The following is a 26,177-nucleotide window of genomic DNA, read 5'->3' as shown; positions in this document are numbered from 1 at the left end:
ATCATGCTGCAGGTAAAGCATTGTGTCTGGCACACAACAGGTGCTCAATATTGTTTACTTTCCATTCCTTTGTTCCAAGAAGGCCAGAATTTGCAATGACAAAGAAAGGATGAAAGAGTGATGGACGGAGTTGGCTGCTGCCACCTGAAAGACTGCAAGACTAAGAGGTGAGTGACATGACCCGGAGCATCACATCCCTCATCAGCAGACAGAAAGTGGCCATTGCTTTGCTCCAGAAGGTATACAAGCAGAAGCTTGGCTCCTGCTGCCAGAGTGAGCCTGTGCCTGCTTTCCCTCCACTACCACATTCCTCACTCCTTTCTTGGCTCCGCCCTGCTTGCTCAGTGACGCAGAAGGAGGAAACTGCTCCGGCTGCAAACAGTCTTCCAGGCTTAGTGGCTGCCAAAGGAATAACAGACGTCTGAGTTGAGCAGGTAAGGCGGGCAGAAGGAGGAAAGCTAGAAAAGCTTGAGAAGTCGATCTTGAAGAATTCTTGGGCCTCGGAGACTGGAGAGGCCAGGTGCTGGAGAACTTGGGAAGTGGGAGGGGAGGTCCCAGCCCTTGGCTGCCCGGAGGGATCTTCCTCCAGTGCCCTTCCAGGGTTCTGTCACAGTCCACACATCATTTATCCATGTCCTCAGTTTCTCAGGCATCTCTGGTCGCACAGAGAAAGTGAAACTGAAAGCAGGATTGTCTGTTGCAGTGCTTCCGCCGGGTGATCTCTTCTCAACTCCGATGTGCCACTCAGGGCTTCCTGATATTTCCTCTCCTTCTCAGCTCCTTTGTTTATACCAGCCCACCTCACATCTGATTGTAATGGGGACTGTCTACACAAACACTTTGGTTCAAAGATTTCATTGCCTGGTGATTGTGTTTGTGTTGCACAATTAATTAAACCTCTAAGAGACTAATCGATTAACCTTTGAGGCTTTGAAACCGTCAGAGTGGTGAGATTGCTGAAAAAGGGTTGCTTCCTGAAATCTATAGCAGATACAGTTATTTAAACATTCAGGTAACAGTTTCGGGCTGATGATTGAACTGGATCTGTAATTCTCAGATCTGGTTGACAGTTGGATGAAATTGATAGCTGCCAGTTGCCTATTCATGTAGTAGCTCTATGCACATGTGTAGGGAGAATAGAATTCATTAAGCAATTTTTTTCTTCATAAAGAGATATAATTAGCTCTAACATTCATTGAGAGGCTAATATTTTATACATTACACACATGACTGTACTTTACACACATGACTATTTGTTTTTGTCTCCATTTCAGGAAGCAGAAAATTGAGATTCAACAATCCAAGGTTACAGGAAGTAATAGTAAAAAATTACACAGCCACAATCTCAAACTTACATCTCCCTAAGGTCAGAGTACAAACTCTTTTCACTGCTGCAGATACTCCTTGACTTATGATGGGGTTACATACAGATAAACCCCATCCTAAATTGAGAATATTTTAAGTCAAAAGTGCATTTAATACACCTAATCTACTGAACGTCATAGCTTATCCTAGCTTACCTTAAATGTGCTCAGAACACTTACATTAGGCTACAGTTGGGCAAAATCATCTAGCTCAAAGCTTATTTTATAATAAAGTGTTAAATGTCTCATGTATTTATCGAATGCTATGCTGAAAGTAAAAAACAGAATGGTTGTATGTGTACTTGAAGTGTGGTTTCTATTGAATGTTTATGGTTTTTCCACCATTGCAAAGTCAAAAAAATCACAAGTTGAACTATCATAAGTCAGATATTGTCTGTACTTTAAATAGGGGCACACGGTTGTACAAAGAGGACATGCATAGAGTCAGCAAATACAGTGATCAACCTTCATGGTGACGTGAGAAATGCGAAGGGAAAAAAAGCCAAGAAATATATTTTTCCTATTGAATGAGGGTTCTTCTTTTTTTATTGATAAATGATTGATGTGCATATTTTCAGGGCCTTCTATTTTTTTGTTTAAGAAGCCACCCATCTCTGGTAAGAATATATTTATATGACATTGAAAGCAATTTGTTAATACAGGTTAAAAATCCTAAATGCAATCATATCTTTTGAATAGTCATTCAATTCTTTGAAGTCTATCATATGAAATCTATCATAAGATCTATCATAAGAAAATAAACTAAAATAAGCTGAATTTGCTGCAACATCATTTAGAATTTTTAAATTTAAAATTTTAAAAAACCCTTTAAAACTTATTTTTGAAAACCACTCAGTAACAGAGAAATGAAACAACTGTATGATTTCATATTACACAGCCATGAAAAATGTTTTACAAGACTTTGCAGTAACACAGGAAATGACTTATAATATGGCATCAAATGAAAGGAAGTAGGATACAAAGTTACTAACAGGGTATAATTCCAAATGTCTTAATAAATATATAGAAATATGCTAAAATATTATCATTGGCTGTTTCTGGGCATTGGGACTAGAGAAATAATTTTCTTATTTTGCATTTACATATATTTATAATATTCTGTAATTTAAAAGTTTTATAAGAAATAAATATATATATATTTAGAAAAATGCTAATATAATTAATTTCTCTAATCCAAGTGTTTTCTCCCTATTGTAAAATTACAAAGCACCTCTCTTTGTCGCCAGGTGGAATGTCAGAAGACTGAGAACATTGTTCCCTCCTCACACTGCTGCTCTGTTGCCAGAGAATCCCAATTTACACTCAAAGCTTCTTTGATTAAGTGCAAGGAGGTAAGTTTGCATTTTCTCAAGGAAAAGGCAAAAGTGGTAGCAGGTGGCATTTACCGTCATGGAGACCAGGGATCATAATGACCCCCAGGAGGGACCCATGTCCTCCAGCGGTAGAAGGGCTACAGTGGAAGACAATCACCTGCTGATTAAAGCTGTTCAAACCGAAGATGTTGACCGGGTCCAGCAATTGCTGGAAGGTGGGGCCAACGTTAATTTTCAGGAAGAGGAAGGGGGTTGGACACCTCTGCATAACGCAGTACAAATGAGCAGGGAGGACATTGTGGAACTTCTGCTTCGTTATGATGCCGACCCTGTTCTGAGGAAGAAGAATGGGGCCACGCCTTTTATCGTCGCAGCGATTGCGGGGAACGTGAAGCTGCTGGAACTTTTCCTTTCTAAAGGAGCAGATGTCAATGAGTGTGATTTTTATGGCTTCACAGCCTTCATGGAAGCCGCTGTGTATGGTAATGTCGAAGCCCTAAAATTCCTTTATGAGAGAGGAGCAAATGTGAATTTGAGGCGAAAGACAAAGGAGGATCAAGAGCGGCTGAGGAAAGGAGGAGCCACAGCTCTCATGGACGCTGCCAAAGAAGGACACGTAGAGGTCTTGAAGATTCTCCTTGACGAGATGGGGGCAGATGTCAATGCCTGTGACAATATGGGCAGAAATGCCTTGATCCATGCTCTCCTGAGCTCTCACAATAGGGATGTGGAGGCTATTACGCATCTGCTGCTGGACCATGGGGCTGATGTCAATGTGAGGGGAGAAAGAGGGAAGACGCCCTTGATCCTGGCAGTGGAGAAGAAGCACTTTGGTTTGGTGAAGAGGCTTCTGGAGCAAGAGCACATAGAGATTAATGACACAGACAGTGACGGCAAAACAGCACTGCTGCTCGCTGTTGAACTCAAACTGAAGGACATCGCCGACTTGCTGTGCGAGCGTGGAGCCAGTACAGATTGTGGGGATCTTGTTATGATAGCCAGGCGGAATTATGACCGTTCCCTTGTGAAGCTTCTTCTCTCTTATGGAGCCAAAGAACATTTTCACCCTCCTGCCGAAGACTGGAAGCCTCAGAGCTCACACTGGGGGGCAGCCCTGAAGGATCTCCACAGAATGTACCGCCCTATGATTGGCAAACTCAAGTTCTTTATTGACGAAAAATACAAAATTGCTGATACTTCAGAAGGAGGCATCTACCTGGGGCTCTATGAGAAGCAAGAAGTAGCCGTGAAGACGTTCTGTGAGGGCAGCCCACGTGCACGGCAGGAAGTCTCTTGTCTGCAAAGCAGCCGAGAGAACAGTCACTTGGTGACATTCTATGGGAGTGAGAGCCACAGGGGCCATTTGTTTGTGTGTGTCACTCTCTGTGAGCAGACTCTGGAAGCGTATTTGGAGGTGCACAGAGGGGAAGATGTGGAAAATGAGGAAGATGAGTTTGCCCGAAATGTCCTGTCATCTCTATTTAAGGCTGTTCAAGAATTACACTTGTCCTGTGCATACACCCACCAGGATCTGCAACCACAAAACATCTTAATAGGTGAGTCCCCAGTTCCCAATTCTCTCTTAGAAATTGTGGGATCTTTGTTTACGAAAGGAAAAGTTTTTCATTGCAGGGAGGAAAGGCCTAGAGTAAATGTGGATGATTCAATTTGAGGATCATTACAATAAATTCATAATTACAGAATTACAGTGCAGTGTCTCCTGCTACCAGTTATAACTGGGTTCTGTTAGTCTACATGGAGGTTGTTTGATGCCAACAGAATACCAGGCTAGCCTTATATTGCCATTGGCAAAATAAACAGATGATGGCCTGTCATGGATCAAAGTAGCTCTAGAAATTTGAGAATCCTAGAGGTGAGTTCCTTCAGACAAGTTGGCAGTAACCATGAAATTTACTGGCAAAATTGAGGTCAAAGTTGAGGATGTCAGGACAAGATGTGATGTAGTGAAGACACAGACTCCAAGGCAGAACAAGTCAGAATCCACTGGTCCAAGCCAAACAAAGGAAAGAAAAATAGCATTTTCTTTTAAATGTTAAAAGAAAAGCAGAGCTGACCGGAAAGTCCCAGGAAGCAATATGGTACAGGGTAGCAAGCCAGGGCTTCAGCGATGATTAGGGTGACTTGAAGCCTCGTCTCACCAGTTTGTAGCTTTATAACCTCAGACAAGTCCCTTGATACTGTGAGCCTCAGTTTCTTCACTTGAGACTGATAATGCCTCCTTCATCAGTTTGTTATGAGGTCTAAGTGCGATGCTGAAGTAGTAAGTCATTTGGTACATCACAGGTGCTCAGGAAAGGCTGTTCTTGCCTAAAGGTCTAAGCAGAGTACATACCTTATCCATAGACATGCACTGAGATTTAAGCTCAGTGTAAAGGAACAGCTCCTTTACAGATCTGTGCTTTTGGCCCCTGGAACTGCATGAACGAGGAGCTGGTTAAATTTATCCTCATCCCATTCATGTCCTTTGTAGGGACGTGGATGCAGCTGGAAACCATCATTCTCAGCAAACTATCACAAGAACAGAAAACCAAATACTGCATGTTCTCATTCATAGGTGGGAATTGAACAATGAGAACACTTGGACACAGGAAGGGGAATATCACACACCGGGGTCTGTAGTGGGGTGGGGGAGGGGGGAGGGACAGCATTAGGAGATATACCTAATGTGAATGACGAGTTAATGGGTGCAGCACACCAACATGGCACATGTATACATATGTAACAAACCTGCATGTTGTGCACCTGTACCCTAGAACATAAAGTATAATAAAAAAAAAATTTTGTCCTCGTCCCTTCCTACCCCCTGGCCTGGAAAAAATAAAATGTAAGTGCTGCTCTTGGCAGGTACCTAATAGATCAAATGAAACAGTGCACATGGCAGTGTTTTGAGGGGTGAATGGCAATACAGATATAAGGTTTATTATTGCCTTCCACGGAGATGATGATTTTTACAGCATGTTACATATTTATGTAAATCAATTGACTCTCACTTTATGGAGAATGAGTATTTTCAATGTGCCTCTGCACACTTTTCCTTAGATTCTAAGAATGCTGTTCACCTGGCAGATTTTGATAAGAGCATCAAGTGGACTGGAGATCCACAGGAAGTCAAGAGAGATCTAGAGGTAAATTCTACAATCCAGTTTACCTTTCTTCTTTCTGTCTCCTTATTCTTTCATGTAGTAGTCAGGGTTCTCCAGAGGGACAGAACTAGTAGGACATGTGTATATATGAAAGGGAGTTTATTAAGGAGAATTGACTCACACGGTCACAACATAAAGTCCCACAATAGGCCATCTGCAAGTTGAGGAACAAGGAAGCCAGTGGTGGATCAGTCTGAGTACCAAAACCTCAAAAGTAGGGAAGCTGACAGTGCAGCCTTCAGTCTGTGTCCAAAGGCCTGAAAGCCCCTGGCAAACCACTGGTGTAAGTCCAAAAGTCCATAAGCTGAAGAACTTGGATACTGATGTTTGAGGGCAGGAAGCATCCAGCACAGGAGAAAAAGGAAGGCCAGAAGTCTTAGCAAGTCATCTGCTCTTTCATTTTCTGCCTGCTTTATTTTAGCCATGCTGGCAGCTGATTAGATGGTGCCCACCCAGACTGAAGGTGGGTCTGCCTCTCCCAGTCCACTGACTCAAATGTTACTCTCTTTTGGCAACACCCTCACAGACACACCCAGGGATAATACTTTGCATCCTTCAACTCAATCAAGTTGACACTCAATATTAACCATCACCGTTCACTACCTTATTTCTTATGGGCAATTGGAGGGCTTTCTATTTTAACCAGGAAAAAAAGAATGTTCAAGGCTTTCCCCATCTTGCTTACTGTCCTGACTCCCCTGCAGGCCACGGCATTTCCTTGGGCTTCTCCTTCAGCAGAGCTTTCAGGATGACAAGGGGAACGTGCAACAGCTTGGGTCGGTGCAGAGTTGGCTGTCGCTGTGTCCCCTTACTGTATCTCTTTGAATCTCTCTTCCTCCATTAGCTTAATAAGTAAATAAACTGAGCATGCCACATCTTCTCTCCAGGAGAGAATTTCAAATATCTTCAATATTCATTGAGGAGTTATTTTTCTACCTAAGAACAAAGTAAGTGAGGTTTCTTTCACCACAAATTCAAACTCGTGGGCTACGCTCTGAAGAAGGCCGGATACTAAGGTTCTCTGAAAACTCCTGGGAGGAGTGAGGTCAATTCCCAGCTTGAAAGAACCTAAGCTTGGCCAAAAAGATGACAACTCTGAAATAGCTGTTGCTCCTGAGAGGGCATGGAGATTGGCCACTATAGGCCAAAGCCCCCAGGCTGATTCTGACCCTGTCAGGGTAGGTCTTTCCTGGAGAGTTTTGCAGGGTGCTGCACTTTCAACCCAATGGACAAGACTCTCCATCCATATGTCTGGCCTCCTGGTTTGGTGGCACCAGATTTCGGCTCCTTCCTTGACTGGTGGCTAGTGCAAAGAGTTCCTTCGGCGACCTTCTTCTTGGCCTTTCCTCCTGGCCATGGCCTAATGCCCAGAGTCATCACTGCACCTCTCCTGGCCTGGACTGACTTTTTTATTTGCTGCGTGATATAGCCTCAGACCCAAAGTCCCAGTTCCCAGCCAGGCTCCCAGTTCTCCCTTTGTTTAAAGCATTCTCCCTTTCCTTAATTTATCTATATTCTATCCATACATTTGAGGCCCAGCTCAAATCTCTCTTCCTCCAAGCAGTCTGCCCTAACAACTGTGACTCATATGTATCTTTTGCTCTTCATAAAACTAAGTGGTGTGGGCCATATACTGCCTTGAAGAGGTCTCTATGCACAAATCTGTGTCTTCCCTCCCTAACAAGCCTACAAATTTCTTGAGATTCCTCATATCATCTTGTTTGCTAATAGCCTGCACCACTCCTTCCAGGGTTATCCTAATAATTAGTAAGCACCTTTGGCTTGATTTACGGCTTTTGTGCAGGACCTTGGACGGCTGGTCCTCTATGTGATAAAGAAGGGAAGCATCTCATTTGAGGAGCTGAAGGCTCAAAGTAATGAAGAGGTAGTTCGACTTTCTCCAGATGAGGAAACTAAGGACCTCATTCATCGTCTCTTCCACCCTGGGGAACATGTGAGGGACTGTCTGGGTGACTTGTTAGGTCATCCCTTCTTTTGGACTTGGGAGAGGTAAGTAAAACTTTAAGCAGATGCTACAGGCTTCCAGGATGGAGAGGGTGAGGTGGTGCAGACAGAAGTCTGGGCTGCACATCAGGAGACCCAGGCTTTTTTCTCAGCTTGGGATTTACTGGCTGTGTGTCCTTGGAGAGATGATTTAACCTCTCTGGAATCTGCTTTTCATTTCTGAAGAATAAGGAGGGAAAAAAAGAGATGCTTGCCTCTCCCATCATGCAGAATTTTTGAAGACATGGTTGTATTACTTTTATTAAAAATCAAAATGTGGCCAGGCGCGGTGGCTCATGCCTGTAATCCCAGCACTTTGGGAGGCCGAGGTGGGCAGATCACAAGGTCAGGAGTTCCAGACCAGCCTGGTCAGCATGGTGAAACCCCATCTCTACTAAAAATACAAAAATTAGCCGAGCGTGGTGGCAGGCGCCTGTAATGCCAGCTACTTGGGAGGCTGAGGCAGGAGAATCGCTTGAACCCGGGAGGTGGAGGTTGCTGTGAGCCAAGATTGTGCCACTACATTCCAGCCTGGGGGACAGAGCAAGACTCCATCTCAAAAAAAAAAAAAAAAAAAAGAAAACACAAAAACGCCAAAATCTAACAGTTTCCTTTTTCTAGAAAAGGAAAGGGAGGGATGGGGTGATCATGATCATTTAGATCATTTAGTCATCTTCAGCCGCTATAGGACGCTTCGGAATGTGGGAAATGAATCCGACATCAAAACACGAAAACATAAAAGTGAGATCCTCAAACTACTGCAACCTGGGCCTTCTGAACATTCTGTAAGTTTTGACAAGTGGACGACTAAGGTATGAATAATTCCTACAGTGCAGGGGTTATTCCAGCAATAAGAATTTGTGTAATGTTTTATGTTAGTTTTTCTATCTTATTTTATACCAGTGGCCGACCAGAGCCTGAAAGAGGTGATTTCCTCTCCTGTCCTCCCCATTCCTATTCCCTTAGGCTCCCCACTGGGGTGTCTACTTCCAGAGAGAGAAGCTGGCCCTCTCTCTCTCGCATTCAGACCCGTGCCCCTCTGATAGACTGTTATTCAGGCTCCCCCTGGATAGCCTTATCCCAGCCCACGAGCCTTTCCCTCACACTTGGCTGATAATCCTATTACCATTATGGCAAGAGCAGCTGACTAAATAGAACTTAATCCAAGGGAAGTGCTTCACCATGAGGCGTTTCAGTCCGGGTACAGCCTGGTTGCCTCCACTGCCTGTGAACAGCCCAGCTCTCAGGATCCACACACAGACCTACGTTCTGCCTGAGGAAATAGACTATGAAGAAAAGATGATCTTTCAAATTGCTCTCTTTAAGAAAAGTTCCATGTAACTTGCATTAAGTATAGTGGAACTCTACAAAATTATTCACCATCTCAATCTAGTCAGTACTGTCAGAACTTTCATTATTAATTAACAAACATCTATACAATACCAATTATGTGCTAGACCCATGCAAGGCCCTGAGCATACAAAGCAGAATACAGTGTGTCCCTGTGGGGCTGAGAAGCCCGTGGAAATGATGCTGTGGGATGTGTGCTGGGCATCCCAGGGACATGTGCAAAGCACTATGGGAGAACCCATAATCTTCAGGTCTTGGAAACCAACAGCTTCCTATCCTAGGCCTGACGTGGGATACTGCTTCTCCTGATTCTTGTTTTGCTTTCCTTCGCTCACTGGTCTCTAGACTGCACATCACACTCATAATTACTGGCTTATGGTCCATTTTCCTTGCTAGCCTATAAGGTCCATGAAGGCAGAGACTACCCATTGTCTTGTGAGTTATTGTATCCCTGGCATGGAGTAGATGTGCCATAACTCTACTAAACGAATGTCTATCAAACTTTGGCTAAAACTTTAACTTGTAGAAACAAAGGAATTTGAAAGCAGCTGTGATAATGATAGCTAATGATTACACAGTGCTTGATTATGTAGCAGCCATAGTTCTTGGGACTTTACATGAGTTACCACATTTAATCCTTATCACAACTGCTGAGACAATCATCTATATTTTGCAGATGAGCAAGTTGAGGCACAGACAAATAATTTTTCCAACTACACAGAACCAGTAAGGGGTGCACCAGGATTTGAAGCTGGGAAGGATGGCTGCAGAGGCCATGTGCTTAAGCCACACTACTACACAAAGCTATGATGGTGTCAAGTCTACCAACTCATTTATTCACTGAGGAAACTGAGGCTCAGAGGCCACACTCAAATTACTCATGCCTGGACAGTCAGAGATTGGCAGAGCTGGAAAGAGGAACTTGTTCTTTTATTCCCAATGTATTGGTTCTTTTCCCGAAATTCCATGAGCTTATATTGAATTTTGATAGACTTCAAGTTTTAACTCCAAGTTTGACCTTTTAATCCCCATTTTACACTTTGTTTTCCTGCTGACTTGCCCCTTTTCATGGTCACACAATTAATTTTGTTAGCATAGGTCTGGAGCCCAAGTTTTCCAGCTTGTATGACTGTATTGGTTCTTGACTTGCCCCATCCTGCCACACATACATGCTTGACATTTCTCATGGGTGTTCTGCACAGAGTGCACCTGGCCAGTCTCAGCAGCATCCTCACTAGCATTGCTCTTTCATCAGTTACTCTTCCTAAGTGACCCACTGGATTCTTGACTGTTGCATTTTGATCTTGTAGCCCAAACTCTTTCTAAATATGAGAGCCACCTATGGCTCTGTATCTATGAGGGTGACAAGCACAGAGAAAGAGGATGACATTACTATGATATGAAAGGAGTTGCCCTGGGATACCTGCAGGCAAGAAGAAACAAGTAACCTTGTTTAAAATATAAATTTTAGAGGGTACTAGTACAGTTTTGTTACATGGATATATTGTGTAGTGGTACAATTGGGCTTTTAGTTTAACCATTACCTGAATAATGTACATTGTACCCATTAAGTAATTTCTCATCCCTCTCCCTCCTCCAACCCTCCCACTTTTCCAAGTCTCCAATTCTATTATTCCACTCTGTACATCCATGTGTACACATTATTGAGCTCCCACTTATAAGTGAGAACATGTGATACTTGACTTTCTGTTTGTGAGTCATTTCACTTACGATAATGGCCTCTAGTTCCATCCATGTGGCTACGAAAGACATGATTTCATTCTTCTTTTTTATGACTGAAATATATATATGTATATATTTATATGTATGTAAACATTTTCTTTAATCATCTGTTGATGGACACTGAGGTGGATTCCATATCTTTGCTATTATGAATAGTGCTGTAATAAACATATGAGTGCAGGTATCTTTTTGATACAAGGTTTCTTGGGCTGAGTACAATGGCTCACGCCTGTAATCCCAGCACTTTGGGAGGCCGAGGTGGGTGGATCACTTGAGGTCAGGAGTTTGAGACCAGCCTGGCCAAAATGCTGAAACCCTGTCTCTACTAAAAATGCAAAACTTAGCCAAGCATTGTGGCACACGTCTGTAATCCCAGCTACTTGGGAGGCTGAGGCATGAGAATTGCTTCAGCCTATGAAGCAGAGGTTGCAGTGAGCTGAGATGGTGCCACTGCACACCAGAGCATTTTTTCATATGCTTTTTGGCCATTTGTATGTCTTCTTTTGAGAAACGTCTATTCATGTCATTTGCCCACCTTTTAATGAGGTTATTATCTTTTATTGTTAAGTTGTTTGAATTCCTTGTAAATTCTGGATATCAGTCCTCTGTTGGATGCATAGTTTGCAAATTTTTTTTTTCCCATGCTGCAGGTTGTTTGTTTGCTGTTTATTTCTTTTGCTGTGCAGAAGTTTTTAGTTTAATTAAACCCCATCTCTCTTTATTTTCGTTGTTTGTGCTTTTGAGGTCTTAGTCATGAATTCTTTGCCTAGACCAATGTCCAGAAGAGTTTTTCCTAGGTTTTCTTTTAGTATTTTTATAGTTTCAGATCCTACATTTAAGTCTTTAATCCATCTTGAGTTGATTTTTGTATACAGTGTGAGAGAGAGGTCTAGTTTTAATCTTCTACATACGGCAATCTAATTGTCCCAGCACCACTTACTGAATAGTGTATCCTTTTCCCAGTGTGTGTTTTTGCTGACTTTGTCAAAGATCAGTTGGTTGTGGATACGTGGCTTTATTTGTGGGTTCTCTGTTCTGTTCCATTGATCTATGTGTCTATTTTTATACCAGTACTGTGCTGTTTTGGTTATCTTAGCCTTGCGGAATAATTGGAAGTGTATCATAATGTGATGCCTCCAACTTGGTTCTTTTTCCTTAAGATGCCTGTGGCTGTTGGGGCTCTTTTTTGGTTTCATGTGAATTTTAGGATTGTTTTTTCTAATTCTGTGAAAAATGATGTTAGTATTTTGATAGCGATTGCGTTGAATGTGTAGATTGCTTTGGGCAGGGTGATCACTTTAACAATATTAATTATTCCTTTTGGAAATATACCTAGAAAAACAAAAACAAACAAACAAAAAAAACCATTCACTTTGGCCATGGTTGCAGGCCTGGTTTCAGTCTGAACAGCCCTTTTAAAGAAAGAAATGTAATCAAGTACGAATTTGAAAGGGTGGCCACAGGATAAAAATATTGTATAGTATAATAGCAAATTTCCTAGTATAGTAGTCAAAGATTTTTAACCATATTTTAATATATTTAATTTCTTATGAAAACAATTTACTTGGAAAATACAGACACACATTTGAACATACTTATAATCTCACGTGCAGACACAATTATATATATAGTTTTAATTTTTAAAAATTTTTAATTTTTTTGCTAAGCGCAGTGTCTCATGCCTGTAATGACCAGCATTTTGGGAGGCTAAGGTGGGCGAATCACGAGGTCAGGAGTTTGAGACCAGCCTGGCCAACATGGTGAAACCCTGTCTCTACTAAAAATACAAAAAAAAAATTAGCTGGGCATAGTGGCAGGTGCCTGTAATCCCAGCTCCTCAGGAGGCTGAGGCAGGAGAATTGCTTGAACCTGAGAGGCGGAGGTTGCAGTGAGCTGAGATCGCGCCACTGCACTCCAGCCCTGGCGACAGAGTGTGACTCCATCTCACAAAAAAAAAAAAAAAAAAAAAAAAAAAAAAAAAAGTATTATTTTGAGATGGAGTCTCGCTCTGTTGCCAAGGCTGGAGTGCAGTGGCGCGATCTCAGCTCACTGCAAACTCCACCTCCCAGGTTTAAGAGACTCTCCTACCTTCGTCTCCCAAGTAGCTGGGATTACAGGCGGTGCCACCACGCCCGGCTAATTTTTGTGTTTTTAGTAGAAACAAAGTTTCACTATGTTGGCCAGGCTGGTCTCAAACTCCTGACCTCAGGTGATCTGCCCATTAAGACCTCTCAGAGTGCTGGGACTACAGATGTGAGCCACCGCGCCCGGCCCAGACACAATTATAGTTAGCATTTTGGTATACAGCATTTACTTCCCTTTTTAAATTATTTTGCTTTATTAATTAGTTGGTAATTATAGAATATATGAATATATTCACATTTATATTTTGCCTTTTGGTATGAATATTCCATCATGATTTATTTTGTGTTGCTACCACATTTTTGTGTTATTTTTTGTTTTTTTTAGATTAATGCAGATGTTATGAAAAAAATGAATGAGTTTTATAAAAAAAGTGGCAATTTCTACCAGAACACTGTGGGTGATCTGCTAAAGTTCATCCGGAATTTGGGAGAACACATTGATGAAGAAAAGCATAAAAAGTAAGTATTGCTTTCATTCCTACAAATTATGTGTGAAATGAGAACAATTTAAAAAATCCAATTCTAAGTTTATATCTATGATGAAAAAAAGAAAATTTATTTTGATGAAAGAAAAGTAATTCCTTCCCTCTGTGTGTAAAAGGGCTATCACTGTGGCCTTACAATTAATGAGGGACATGTCCAGCAGGCTTTCATCTTCTTTGTTATTTTTTTGTTGGATAAATGGTAAAACAAATTGAACAGGAGCTAGTGACTCCCTTCTGTGAAGTAACACAGGAGACTGGAAGGCTAGATAAAGTGAATGTAGAGTTACATACATCTAAAAATAGCCCACATTAGTTCGATCAACTTTTGCTGACAAAAATATTAGCTACAAACTCACAAAAAAGCCTTACAGTTCAGGGCTCTTCTAGAGTTTGGAATTATAGGTAGAGGATTGTGGCATTGCACTATTTCCATTTTATGAATGAACAATCTAAAGTGCAGAAAGATTGTGGCCAAAGGTTGCACAATTAGTTGAAGAGTCAGGGGAGGAGTCTTGCTCTGTCAGATTCCAAAGTCCTTATTCATTCTGCAATAGAAATCAAGCGAGCAAAGAGATCTTCAGGGCCATATGCTATGAAGTGGGGAAGAATAATTTGGGGCAAGCATGCTGAACCATTTGTGTTTTATTTCAGGATGAAATTAAAAATTGGAGACCCTTCCCGGTATTTTCAGAAGACATTTCCAGATCTGGTGATCTATGTCTATACAAAACTACAGAACACAGAATATAGAAAGCATTTTCCCCAAACCCACAGTTCAAACAAGCCTCAGTGTGATGGAGCTGGTGGGACCAGTAGGTTGGCCAACCCTGGGTGCTGATGGACTGATTTGTTGGAGTTCAGGGAACTACTTATTAGCTGTAGAGTCCTTGGCAAGTCACAACGTTCTGGGCCTTTTAACTCACCAGGTTGCTTATGAGGGATGAGTTGTATAGCTGATATGTCAGTCCCTGGCATTGTGTATTTCATATGTCTATAACAAAAGCAGTATATGCCCAGACTACACTAGTCCATAAGCCTTACCCACTAACTGGAACGACACTCTGCTAAGATTCCTTTTGTCAATTGCACCAAAAGAATGAGTGCCTTGACCCCTAATGCTGCATATGCTACAATTCTCTCATTTAATTTTCCCAATGATCTCTTGCAACACAGGGATTATCATCCATCCCCATTTAAGAACTGAGGAACCTGAGACTCAGAGAGTGTGAGCTACTGGCCCAAGCTTATTCAATTTACACCTAGCACTTTATAAATGGACGTGGTGTTATTGGTACCTCTCATTTGGGCACCTTAAAACTTAACTATCCTTCCAAGGCTCTTCCAGATGAGTCCCAAAACATATATAGGGGCTCCAGGAAGCTCATTCACTCATTCATTCATTCAGTATTTATTGAGCATCTAGTATAAGTCTGGGCACTGGGTGCATGAATTCCACTCCTTCCAGAACCAACTGCATTGGTTTTCCATGACCTTAGGCAGTAGTTCTCAACTAGGGGGCAATTTTGCACTGCAGAGAGCATTTAGCAGTGTCTGAAGAAGTTTTTGGTGTCACAGCTTTGTGGGGCGCATGCTATGGCATTTAGTGAGTCAAGACCAGGGATGCTGCCAAACCTACCTTGCACAGGACAGCCCCTGCAACAAAGAATTATCCAGACCAAATATCAATGGTGCTGAGGTTGAGAAAGCCTGCCTTAAGGGGTTGGGATGCTTTTGAACTATCTTAGGGCCCAGGACTGTGGAGTGTGTGGACCACCCCGCAGAGGAGGGACTCAGATTTGTTTACTCTTGCTGAATGTGTAGCGATGGAGTTCCTTCTGGTGTCAACCCCTCAGGAGGCTCCCAGGCCTCCCTCACTTCCCATACCCAGTCTAGGAGCTCTTTCTGGCTCCCAAGCACCCAGAGCTTTCCTCCACCTTTTAGTTTTGGTTCCTCCACTGGAATGTAGGCTCCTTACGGGTGATGGCTATCTTTTCTTGACTTTGTATCTTCATTGCCAAGCAAAAAGTCTGCCAAGTGGGAATGTTCAATAAATATGCATTGAATAATGAATGAACCATCTTCGTACATGAATAATACTACTGCCTTACATTTTCTGGTGCTTTATAATGTATACATTACATCTGCATATTTTATTTTATTTAATTTTCAAAACAATCCTTTAAGGTCAACATTGTTATCCTTATTTTGCTAATGAGGAAACTAAGGTTAGAAACATTTTGATTTCCTCTAGGACATATAGCTAGGAAGTGTTACTGTCTTGATTTGAACAAATTTTCTGGTGCTAAGTCTGATGTTCTTTCCATGAATCACTGTGGTGGTTTAGATGGAGCTTTGTAATGGGAATAAAACAGTACCTTAGGTTCTTTCTGAAAAGGAGGTATCTAGCCATGGATAAATAGATATCACGAAATGAAATTAAATGTTGGTTAGGAACAGATTTAAGGCTTAAAAAATATTTTATGAGCAGCAAGATTGCTTTAACTTTTAAAATGAAGCTTTGGTTGTCTGATTTGTAATGAGCACCTGGATATGTCAATCAACATGCCCATTTGTGAAGCTTACTCAATAAAACTTTAAATCATCTTATTTAGTCTGATTTTCTTTAAGTGACATTTCCACTTTAGGGAGTGGGTGATATCTGCAATAGGAAATATTCGCTAAGTAATTCCTGGGTAAGTTTTAAGAAAGGACATCCTGCTGTCTGAAAATGGAAAAAGGAGCTATTTTTGACTCTCTAGTAATTCTGGAACAATGTGGGCCTAGCACGTAGCGAGAGAAAGGAGGAAATGATCATTTTTCCCTCTGCTTGAGTTCTCTGAGAGTTTCTGTTGACACTCTGCAAACAGTTCTCATTCAGTTGTCATCACCACAAACGTTTCATTGAGCATGTAGTTCATATCAGGTCCTGTGTTAGGCAGGCTGATTCTGCACTCTTGCTTGGGGGTAAAAGCTCTATCCTCATATGTTTTACTCAGCAGTTGGTGGCATTTACGTGTCTCTCCAATAGGCCTGAGAGGGCAGAGGTCATATCCCAGTTCCTCACATGGTGCCTGGTATAAGTATGTAGTGTGTTTAAGTTATAAGATACTCCTTGAATTCACAGGTTGAGAAGAACGTTTAACATTTGATTTTTGGTGGGTCTTTACTGGAGCTGCAGCCTGGGAGAGAGGTAAGTCTTGGAGCTGAGCCCTGGGTCAGCTCTTCCATTCTGTACTCCATCAGCTTTAGGACTCAGTGGGCTTTCAAGATGATTTGGGTAAAGAACAGCACAACCTTCCTCTGGAGGAGACCCTGGGAAATTCAGCTTTCCTTTTTCCTTTCTGTGGAGATTTTCTCTCAGGCTTGCCTAAGTGCCTAGTACAGTGCCTGGCATACACTATGCACCCAGTTTTACTTGTTGTTGTTCTTAATTACTGCTATAGACTGAATTGTGTCCCTCGCAAGTTCATACATTGAAGCCCTAACCCCCCCAGTGTGTTAGTATTTTAAGATGGGGTCTTTGGAAGGTAATTAGTGTTAGATGAGGTCATGAGGATAGGGCCCTCATGTTGGGATTAATGACCTCATAAGAAGAGAGAAAGAGCTCTCCTTTCTCACTGCCTTATGAGCACACACAGAGAAACTGTCCATCTGCAAGCCACAATGAGAGTCTTCACCAGGACCCCGATGGACAAAAGTGACTAAGACAATCACCTGGCACATAATAGGCTTGCAGCAAATGTTTATGCTCTGCCAGTCTCCTCCTATCACATGAACAGAAATATATATATATAAAAGGTATGTTTTTTCATCACCTCCACGGTGTTTTTCATTGTGTAATATTTTCATTGCTTTATGGCCTATTTGCTTAGACTAAGACCAAAAGATGGGGCCAGGTGTGGTGGCTTACATCTGTAATCCCTGCATTTTGGAGGCTGAAGCAGGCAGGTTACTTGAGATCAGGAGTTCAAGACCAGCCTGGGCAACAAGGTGAAACCCTGTCTCTACTAAAAATGCAGAAAAAAAAAATTAGCCAGACTTGGTGGCATGTGCCTGTGGTCCCAGCTACTTGGGAGGCTGAGATGGGAGGATAGCTTGAGCCTGGGAGGCAGAGGTTGCAGTGCACAGAGAACAGGCCACTGCACTCCAGCCTGGGCAACAGAGCCAGACTCTGTCTCAAAAACAAACAAACAAAAGACGCTGCTGAGACCAGCTCGGTCAGGGAAACCCTAAACCAGCGTTGCTAGAGGAATTAAAGACACACACACAGAAATAAAGAGGTGTGGAGTGGGAAATCAGGGGTCTCACAGCCTGCAGAGCTGAGAGCCCCAGAGATTTACCCATGTATTTATTAACAGCAAGTCAGTGATAAGCATTGTTTCTATAGATTATAGATTAACTAAAAGTATTACTTATGGGAAATAAAGGGATGGGCCAAAATAAAGGGAAGGGTTGGGCTAGTTATCTGCAGCAGGAGCATGTCCTTCAGGCACAGATCGCTCATGCTATTGTTTGTGATTTAAGAATGCCTTTAAGCGGTTTTCCACCCTGGGTGGGCCAGGTGTTCCTTGCCATCATTCCGGTAAACCCACAACCTTCCAGCGTGTGTGTCATGGCCATCACAAACATGTCACAGTGCTGCAGAGATTTTGTTTATGGCCAGTTTTGGGGCCAGTTTATGGCCAGATTTTGGGGGGCCTGTTCCCAACAAGACCCAAAGATGGTACTAACAGGAGAGAAGTGGGTGGGGAAAAAGCAAAGGAATTGGATTTTTGGAGGCTCTAGAACACCATCAACAGGATTCTATGTTGATAATATTTATATTTAATATTATTTATTAATAATATTATTAAAGATAATAACATTACTATATTAGCCATTAATATTGGCCTATACAAATTTAACACAGGAATTGTCAGGCCTCTGAGCCCAAGCTAAGCCATCGTATCTCCTGTGACCTGCAAGTATACATCCAGATGGCCTGAAGCAACTGAAGATCCACAAAAGTGAAAATAGCCTTAGCTGATGACATTCCACCATTGTGATTTGTTTCTCCCCCACCCTTAAGAACGTTCTTTGTAATCTCCCCCACCCTTAAAAAGATTCTTTGTAATTCTCCCCACCCTTGAGAATGTACTTTGTGAGATCCACCCCCTGCCCGCAAAACATTGCTGCTAACTCCACCACCTATCCCCAAACCTATAAGAACTAATGATAATCCCACCACCCTTGTTGACTCTCTTTTCAGACTCAGCCTGCCTGCACCCAGGTGAAATAAACAGCCTTGTTGCTCACACAAAGCCTGTTTGGTGGTCTCTTCACATGGACGCGTGAGACAGGAATCTTGAAATGATTTGATGTCCACAGCAGAAGTGAACCCAAAGCAATGAGAAACATAAACACAGAGAATTTCATTCTTTCTGCTCACTGAAAATTCTCTCTTCTTGAGAATCAAGTCTTTTAAAAAGTACATTTTGTGAAACTGAAATAATCAGCGAGGATTTTGTTTAACTCTTTTAACGGGGACCAAATGACTGTGACTCAGACAAAGTAGAAGATCATGTGTTTTTCATGTTAAAGCCTCAGCTGTTCAGCAGACCAGGAAGTAGGAAGTTATGCTCCATTAGTCAGTGAACAAATAAGACCATAATCCCTGTCCTCATGAGGTGGGAGCAGGGTGGGGTGGGGAAGAAAACCAACATCCATAAAGACAGAGAATACTAGAGGGTAATAGTAAGCAGGAAGAAAGTTAAGCAAGGTAAGAGTTGGTAGTTAGGAAGACTAGACGAAATTTAAAGACGGGGGTCAGGTGGGCCGCATCAAGAGGGAGCCTACCAAGTGAAACTACGAGGAAGCAAAAGAGCAAGTGGTGGAGGTATTTGAGGGAAAGCAAACAGAGGGGATGGATAGTCAGTTCAGAGGCCCTGGGGCCTGTTCTTACCTGAGTTGTTTGAGGAGCACAAAAGCGTGGTTGCCATACAGAGTAGGCAAAGACCAGCAAGAAGGGAAGACAGAGGGGTCAGGGAACCAGAGAGGGAGGGCCCCAAAGCACATGGAAGGGTTTGGGTTTTTACTGAGAGGGGAAGCCCTCGGTGGACTGTGGGCAGAGGAGTGGCATGATGTAACTTAACACTTAATCACTCTGGGTCCTCTGTGAACAGAAAGCAGAGGGCAAGAGTAAAAACAGGGAGATCAGTTAGGAGACTATTAAATAGTTCGTGCAAAGACTTTAGTAGCCAACACTGAGTGACGGTGGACTTCAAGTGGGCAGGCAGACTGGAGATGCATTTTGAAGGTAGAGCCAACAGGATTTGCTGACAGAGTGAGATATGGTGTGAGAGAGACGAGTCCAGGACAGTTGTCAGCCTTTTGGCCTGAGTGACTGGAAGAGTAGGGCTGCTATTAAAGGAGGTGGAAAGGCTTCCAGAGGAGCAGGATTAGAGGGAAGACCAAGAGTTTCATTTGGGACATGCCAAAAGTGATATTCCTAATAGACATTTAAGTGTCATACAGGGTTAGATGTGTGGATCAGGAGTTCAGGGAGATTGGCTGGGGAGAAATTTGTGAGTCATCTAATGATAGTATTAAAGGCCTTGCAATGAGAAATGATTATTGAGAGAATGAGTGTGGGAAGAAAATAGCAGGGAGAAAGAGGAAGAGAGGTCAAATAGTTACTTCCATCACTTCTGCCTACATTCCTTTGGGCGGAACTCAGCTACATGTCTTTACCCAGCTGCAAGGGAGGTTGGGGAATGAAGTTTCTACTTGGGTAACCAGGGGTGCAGCTAAAATGTAGCAGGTTCTATTACTAAAAATAAGAAGAGGAGAAGGGAAATAAGAAGAGGAGAAGGGAAATAAGAAGAGGAGAAGGGAAATAAGAAGAGGAACAGTTAGCAATGGCTTCCAACTTGGTGTTTTTATGGTGCATCCAATGAAAAAAGGGAACAGAAGGCAGAGACAAAAGTGACAAGAATAGGAAGAACAAGAAGATGGGACTGGGCAGAGAAAGTGGAGGAAAAGGAGGGAGGCGGGAAATATGAAGGCAGGAATGCAGAGGAGTCTGAGTATATGAGGAAAAGAGAAGAGGTGAAGTAGGATAGAAAGAGGAGAAAAAAGGTTAGGGAGAGGTAGAGGAGGGAGAAAAAGGGGATGGAGAAGTGTGACGAAAAAATAAGACAAGAGATTAAAGTGGAAGCAAAGACAAGGGGTAGCAAATACATCTAAAAAGGGGGCAACATAGTGAAACCCCACCTAAAAAAATAGCTGTGGTGCTGCGAGCCTGAGGCTACAGTGAGCCATGATCATGCCACTGAACTCTGGCCTGGGCAGCAAAATGAGACCAGGTCTCAACAAACAAAGAAACAAACAAATAAAAATTGAAAGGAGAGATTTGCCTTACAGGCGTCTGCCAATTACCCACGTCTGAGTGGAAATTGAGGCTTATGTTTTACCAATTTTTTTTTTTCTTTTTTTGAGATGGAGTCTTGCTCTGTTGCTCAGGCTGGAGTGCAGTGGCACAATCTTGGCTCACTGCAAGCTCCACCTCCCGGGTTCACACCATTCTGCTTCAGCCTCCCAAGTAGCTGGGACTACAGGCGCCGCCACCACAACCGGCTAATTTTTTGTAATTTTAGTAGAGACAGGCGTGTTAGCCAGGATGGTCTTGATCTCCTGACCTCGTGATCTGCCCGCCTCGGCCTCCCAAAGTCTTGGGATTTCAGGCGTGAGCCACCACGCTCAGCCATGTTTTACTAATTTTTATACTTGAATTAGTCTCACTGATATGCAGTAAGTACTACTGGCTGTGTGCTGGGCCCTGAATACATAGAGATGAGGGAGCTTTTTTTCACTTCCCATAAAGAACAGAACAGCAAAATAGCACTTGTAGGATGTCACTTTTAAAAAAATTTTTGGATAAATGATGTGGGTTGAAAAAGACCAGAAGCAAAATAGAATTGAACTTTAAGACATAAGCCAATTTAAAAATGAGTAATCAAATGTATTATAAGTTTAATAGTAGTGTCCTGTGAGAAACCCAATTATGTTATAATTCATATTATTGATAAATAATGCAATGAAAGCATCATAAATAAAAGGACTCACACTCTTTTTACTATAACAAGCTATTTTTTTGTATTTTATCTTAACTCATTTACATGCATATGAGAGTTTTGCATAATTGACACCCTAGTGTATTAGTTCATTCTGATGCTGCATTTTTACTTAGATAAAATTACTTATTTTACAAATATAGCATCATATTGATTTATAGTAATTATTTAAACTAGTATCTAATACTCTATCAGGTTAAAGTATCCAAGATTGTTTCCACGTTTTCCTTTGGCTTATTTCTAGTTTGCTTCCACTTTTAATATGACTAATACTCCAAAGATCTATGTCACACATACAATTTCTTCCTTTATATATAGAGAGAGTTATTTTCTTCCTTCTAAATATTACTGTAAAAATGTATACATAATTATTACTTGAAATATGTGAAATACCTGGGTGTGTATGTATGTGTATACTTAATTTTAGTTAATTGTGGGAAAATTAATTTTAGAAAAGAAGAAAGAATAAAATAAATAGCACTTTGTAATCTTGACACAGAGTAATCAATGTTAAACTTCTGGAATTTTTTTTTGGACGGAGTTTCGCTCTGTCGCCCAGGCTGGAGTGCAGTGGTGCAATCTCGGCTCACTGCAACTTCCATCTCCCAGGTTCAAGCAATTCTCCTTCCTCAGCCTCCCAACTTCTGGTATTTTTAATATGCATATACATTATATTATTATGTTCATAACAATATAGATTCATGTATATGCATACTATTAGTCATAACTTGAGTCATAGCATAATGAAGCTTTTGTATCTGTGTTGACTTCCATTCTGGATATTTTCTCATATTATTAAATATTTGTCTGCAACATGCACCATGATTTATCTAACTGCACCCCTCTTACTGGACAGTTAGCATTTTTATTCACTGCAATTAACAGTAAAATTTATTTGAGATCAGCCTTTGCACACATCTGTGATTAATTCCTTAAATATCTAGAACTTGAATAACTGGTTTAAAAGTCTTCATATTTTTAAGAGTTTGAAATATATTAGCATATTGTATTCTAGAAGGACTATATCAACTTACAATTTTCTTTTCTCTATATGAGAATGTCTGTTTTCCCTCACACTTAACACGAGGCAGTCTCTTTAAAAAACAAACAAACAAAAAGTAGCTCTATCAGTTTCATAGATAAGAAATTAACTCTCCTGCTTTATGTTGGATTTTTTTGACTACTTCTGAAGCCAAATATTTACACTTTCTATTGGTAGATAATGATTTGTGTGACTGCTCATGTTCTTTCTCCATTACAAAAAATTTGAAGTGTTCACATTTTGTCATTTTTAAGGAGCTCTTTATATATTGAAATTATTCACTTTGTCAAGTATCTTCTATGTAGTCTTCTTTCTAAATTGTACTTTTAATTTTGTTTATGAGAAACTTTGAAGAATAGAAACTTTAGATCATTAAGTAGTATAATACATCATTATTTTTCTTTCAGTGTTTTGCCTTTGTGTGATGCTTAGAAAGTCATTCCCTTTCCAAGATTATTTTCTTCACTTTGAATTTTTTAAATTGTTCTACCTTTTCAATTTAACTGAAATACTTTTGGCATGTGGCCTTGCATCATTTTAAATTGTACATATGGGTGGAGGGTGGCCAAGAATTTCTATGAATATTTATTAATATTAGCTATGAAAAAGTGATCTGATATAAAAATGGGTTAATTAAGCTGTTATCCAAAGCAAGACTTACCTGTAATGCCAATTTTAGTCTTAAGAATATATGTCTCAATTTTACTATGTTAAATGGAAAGACATCCTATGTTCATGGATTGAAAGACTTAGTACTGTTAAGATGACAATACACTCTAAGTTGAACTCCAGAGTCACTGTAATCTTTATCAAATCCAGTTGACATTTGTTTATTTACTTATTTATTTATTTAGCAGAAATTAAGCTGATCCTAAAATATGGAAATACAACAGCCCCAACTTAGCTAAAACAATCTGGAAAAAGAAAAAAACAGAACAAATTGGAGGACTCTCACTTCCTTATGTCAAAACTTATTACAAAGCTATGATAATTAAACCGTGTGGTACTGGCATAAGAACAGACAAGTAGATTAATGAAATAAAACTGAGAGTTCAGATATAAACCTTTATGTTGATCATAAGTTGATTCTTTGCCAGGAGTATGGAAGACAATTATATGGGGGAAAGAATAGTCTTTTCCACAAATGGAGATGGGATAACTGGATATACACATGCAAAAGAATGAAATCGATACTCCTCCTCACACCATACACAAAAATTAACTCGAAATGAATAATACACTTAAATGTAGGAGTTAAAACTATAAAACCTTCAGAAGAAAACATAGGAGTAAATTTTTGTGGCTTTTGTTTAAGCAATGGTTTTTCAGATATAAGACCAAATGTACAACTTACAAAAGAAAAAATAAGAAAATTGACTATATCAAGACTTAAAAGTTTATGCTGCAAATAATGCTAAGAAAGTATAAAAACAACCTACAGAATGGGAGAAAATATTTGCAAATCGCATATCTGATAAGAAACTTGTATCCAGAATATATGAAAAGCACAACTTAAAAATAAAAAACTAAAAATAATCCAACTTAGAAATGGGCAAGGGATTTGAATAGACATTTGTCTAAAGAAGATGCACAAACAACCAGTATGCATACATAAAGATGTTCAACATCATTAGCCATTAAGGAAATGCAAATGAAAACCATAGTGAGGTTTCACATCGCACTCACTAGGATGGTTATAATAAAAAAGACAGACAATGACAAATTGTGCTGAGGTTGTGGAGAAATTGAAACACTTCTACATGCCTGGTGCAAATGTGAAACTGCTTTGGAAAACATTCTGGTAGTTTCTCAAAGTGTTAAACAGACTTACCATATAACTCATCAATTCTACCCCTAGATAGACACTAAAAGAAAATAAAAACATAAATCCACACGAAAACTTACACATGAATGTTTACAGCAGCACTATTTATAGTAGACAAAAAGTGAAAAACAACTCGAATGTTCATAAACTGATAAATGGATGAATAAAGTGTGGTGTATCCATATAATGGAATATTATTCAGTGATAAGAAAGAATGAGTATTTGTTATGACTTAGATTAATCTTGAAAACATTCTGTTAAGTGAAAGAAGTCATTTAACAAAAGACTAAATGTTGTATGATTCCATTTATGTGAAATGTCTAGAAAAGGCAAACCTATAGAGATGGAAAGTAGTTTAGTGGTAGCACAGAGCTGGGGAGCATAGTGAGGAGAAATGGGGAGTGATGGCCAGTGGGTATGGGGTTTCATTTGGGGGCAACAAAAACGTTTTAGGATTAGATTGTACTGACTGTGAAAACCTGTGAATACAGTTAAAAACTATAGCTTATACAACCTAAAGGAGTGAATTCTATGGTGAATTGTATTTCAATAAAGTTGTTAAATTTTTTAAAAATATATTTTTTAATTTTGGAGACAAGATCTCCCTCTGTTGCCCAGGCTGGAGTGCAGTGGTGGGATCAAAGCTCATTGGAGCCTCAGAGTCCTGGGCTGAAGTGATCCTCCCACCTCAGCCTCTTGAGTAGCTAGGACTACAGGTATGTGCCCTGACACCCAGCTAAAAAATTTTTTAAAACATACAAATAATGTGACATTGCTGACATATTTTAGTTCATGGAGTACCTACCTGCTACAACATTCTTCTTTTTCTTTTTTTAAATAAAGATTGGGGAAAGATGATGTCATAGAAAAACCTTTAAGTTTGACAGTGATGCTATAATAAACCAAGTAAAATGCCACAGAGATTGGGCTAAATTGAGAGTATGTAGGTGTGAGAAAAATTTACAAACATATTTCTTTGGGAGAAAGATATAACCCTGTTCATTTTTAAGAAGTTGGTAAAGTACATTTGCTGTCACGCTCCTGGAGAGAATCCCAGAGTCACTGCAGACTAAAGATATTGAGGCAAACTGGCACTGTTCTTGAAGCCACAGAAATGTTGAGTTATCATTAGTAAGACAACTAAAGAAAAGTCTAAAGCTGTCTATGTCACTAATTCCTAGCATAAATACACAGAGATCATTGAGAATGGCAGGGCCAGGAGCAGAACAACAAATGCCACATGGATAACACTTCTTTTAATAAGACCTACAGAACTGTAGCCAGTCCAGAGAAGGCTGACTGGACTGACCAAAGATAAAGTCCTCTGTGCCCATTCTGATTGCCTATCTCTCTCCTTTTTCACCAATAAAGTGCATGTGATACAAATCAATAGTTCTCAATTCTGGCTGCAAGTTAGAATCACTTGGGCTCGACCCTAGACCAATTAAATCAGAATGTTGGGTGGGGCTTAGGCTCCAGCATTAAAAAATCCCCCAGGAACTTCCAGTTTCTCATCTGGTCTGTTAGGAGCATAGAAGTCATCATTCCATCTTAACAACAAGTAAATAGCTGAAAAACGAAAATATCAACAACTCTTCTTAGATCCTTCAG

At 40.7% G+C, this 26,177-nt stretch overlaps 1 protein-coding gene across 3 annotated transcripts; it reads left to right on the top strand.

Annotated features, from left to right (window-relative positions):
- The first annotated feature begins 346 nt into the window (after positions 1 to 346).
- Positions 347 to 16,195, top strand: LOC105484553 (ribonuclease L). Of its 3 annotated transcripts, none has more exons than XM_011746276.2 (7): positions 347 to 434; positions 2,612 to 4,254; positions 5,759 to 5,844; positions 7,667 to 7,872; positions 8,546 to 8,651; positions 13,429 to 13,562; positions 14,240 to 16,195. In XM_011746276.2, exons 2-7 carry the CDS (start codon positions 2,775 to 2,777, stop codon positions 14,424 to 14,426), a joined length of 2,199 nt encoding a protein of 732 aa, XP_011744578.2. In that variant the 5' UTR covers positions 347 to 434; positions 2,612 to 2,774; the 3' UTR covers positions 14,427 to 16,195. The 3 variants fall into 3 exon arrangements, with proteins under 3 accessions (XP_011744578.2, XP_011744577.2, XP_070932776.1); XM_011746275.2 differs by having other exon boundaries at positions 8,546 to 8,678; XM_071076675.1 differs by lacking the exons at positions 8,546 to 8,651; positions 14,240 to 16,195 and having other exon boundaries at positions 13,429 to 13,558.
- The last annotated feature ends 9,982 nt before the right edge of the window (positions 16,196 to 26,177 follow it).

This window comes from Macaca nemestrina, chromosome 1, assembly GCF_043159975.1.
Source record: "Macaca nemestrina isolate mMacNem1 chromosome 1, mMacNem.hap1, whole genome shotgun sequence".
In the NCBI taxonomy this organism is placed as follows: Eukaryota; Metazoa; Chordata; class Mammalia; order Primates; family Cercopithecidae; genus Macaca; species Macaca nemestrina.
This window is presented reverse-complemented; position numbering and strand designations above follow the sequence as displayed.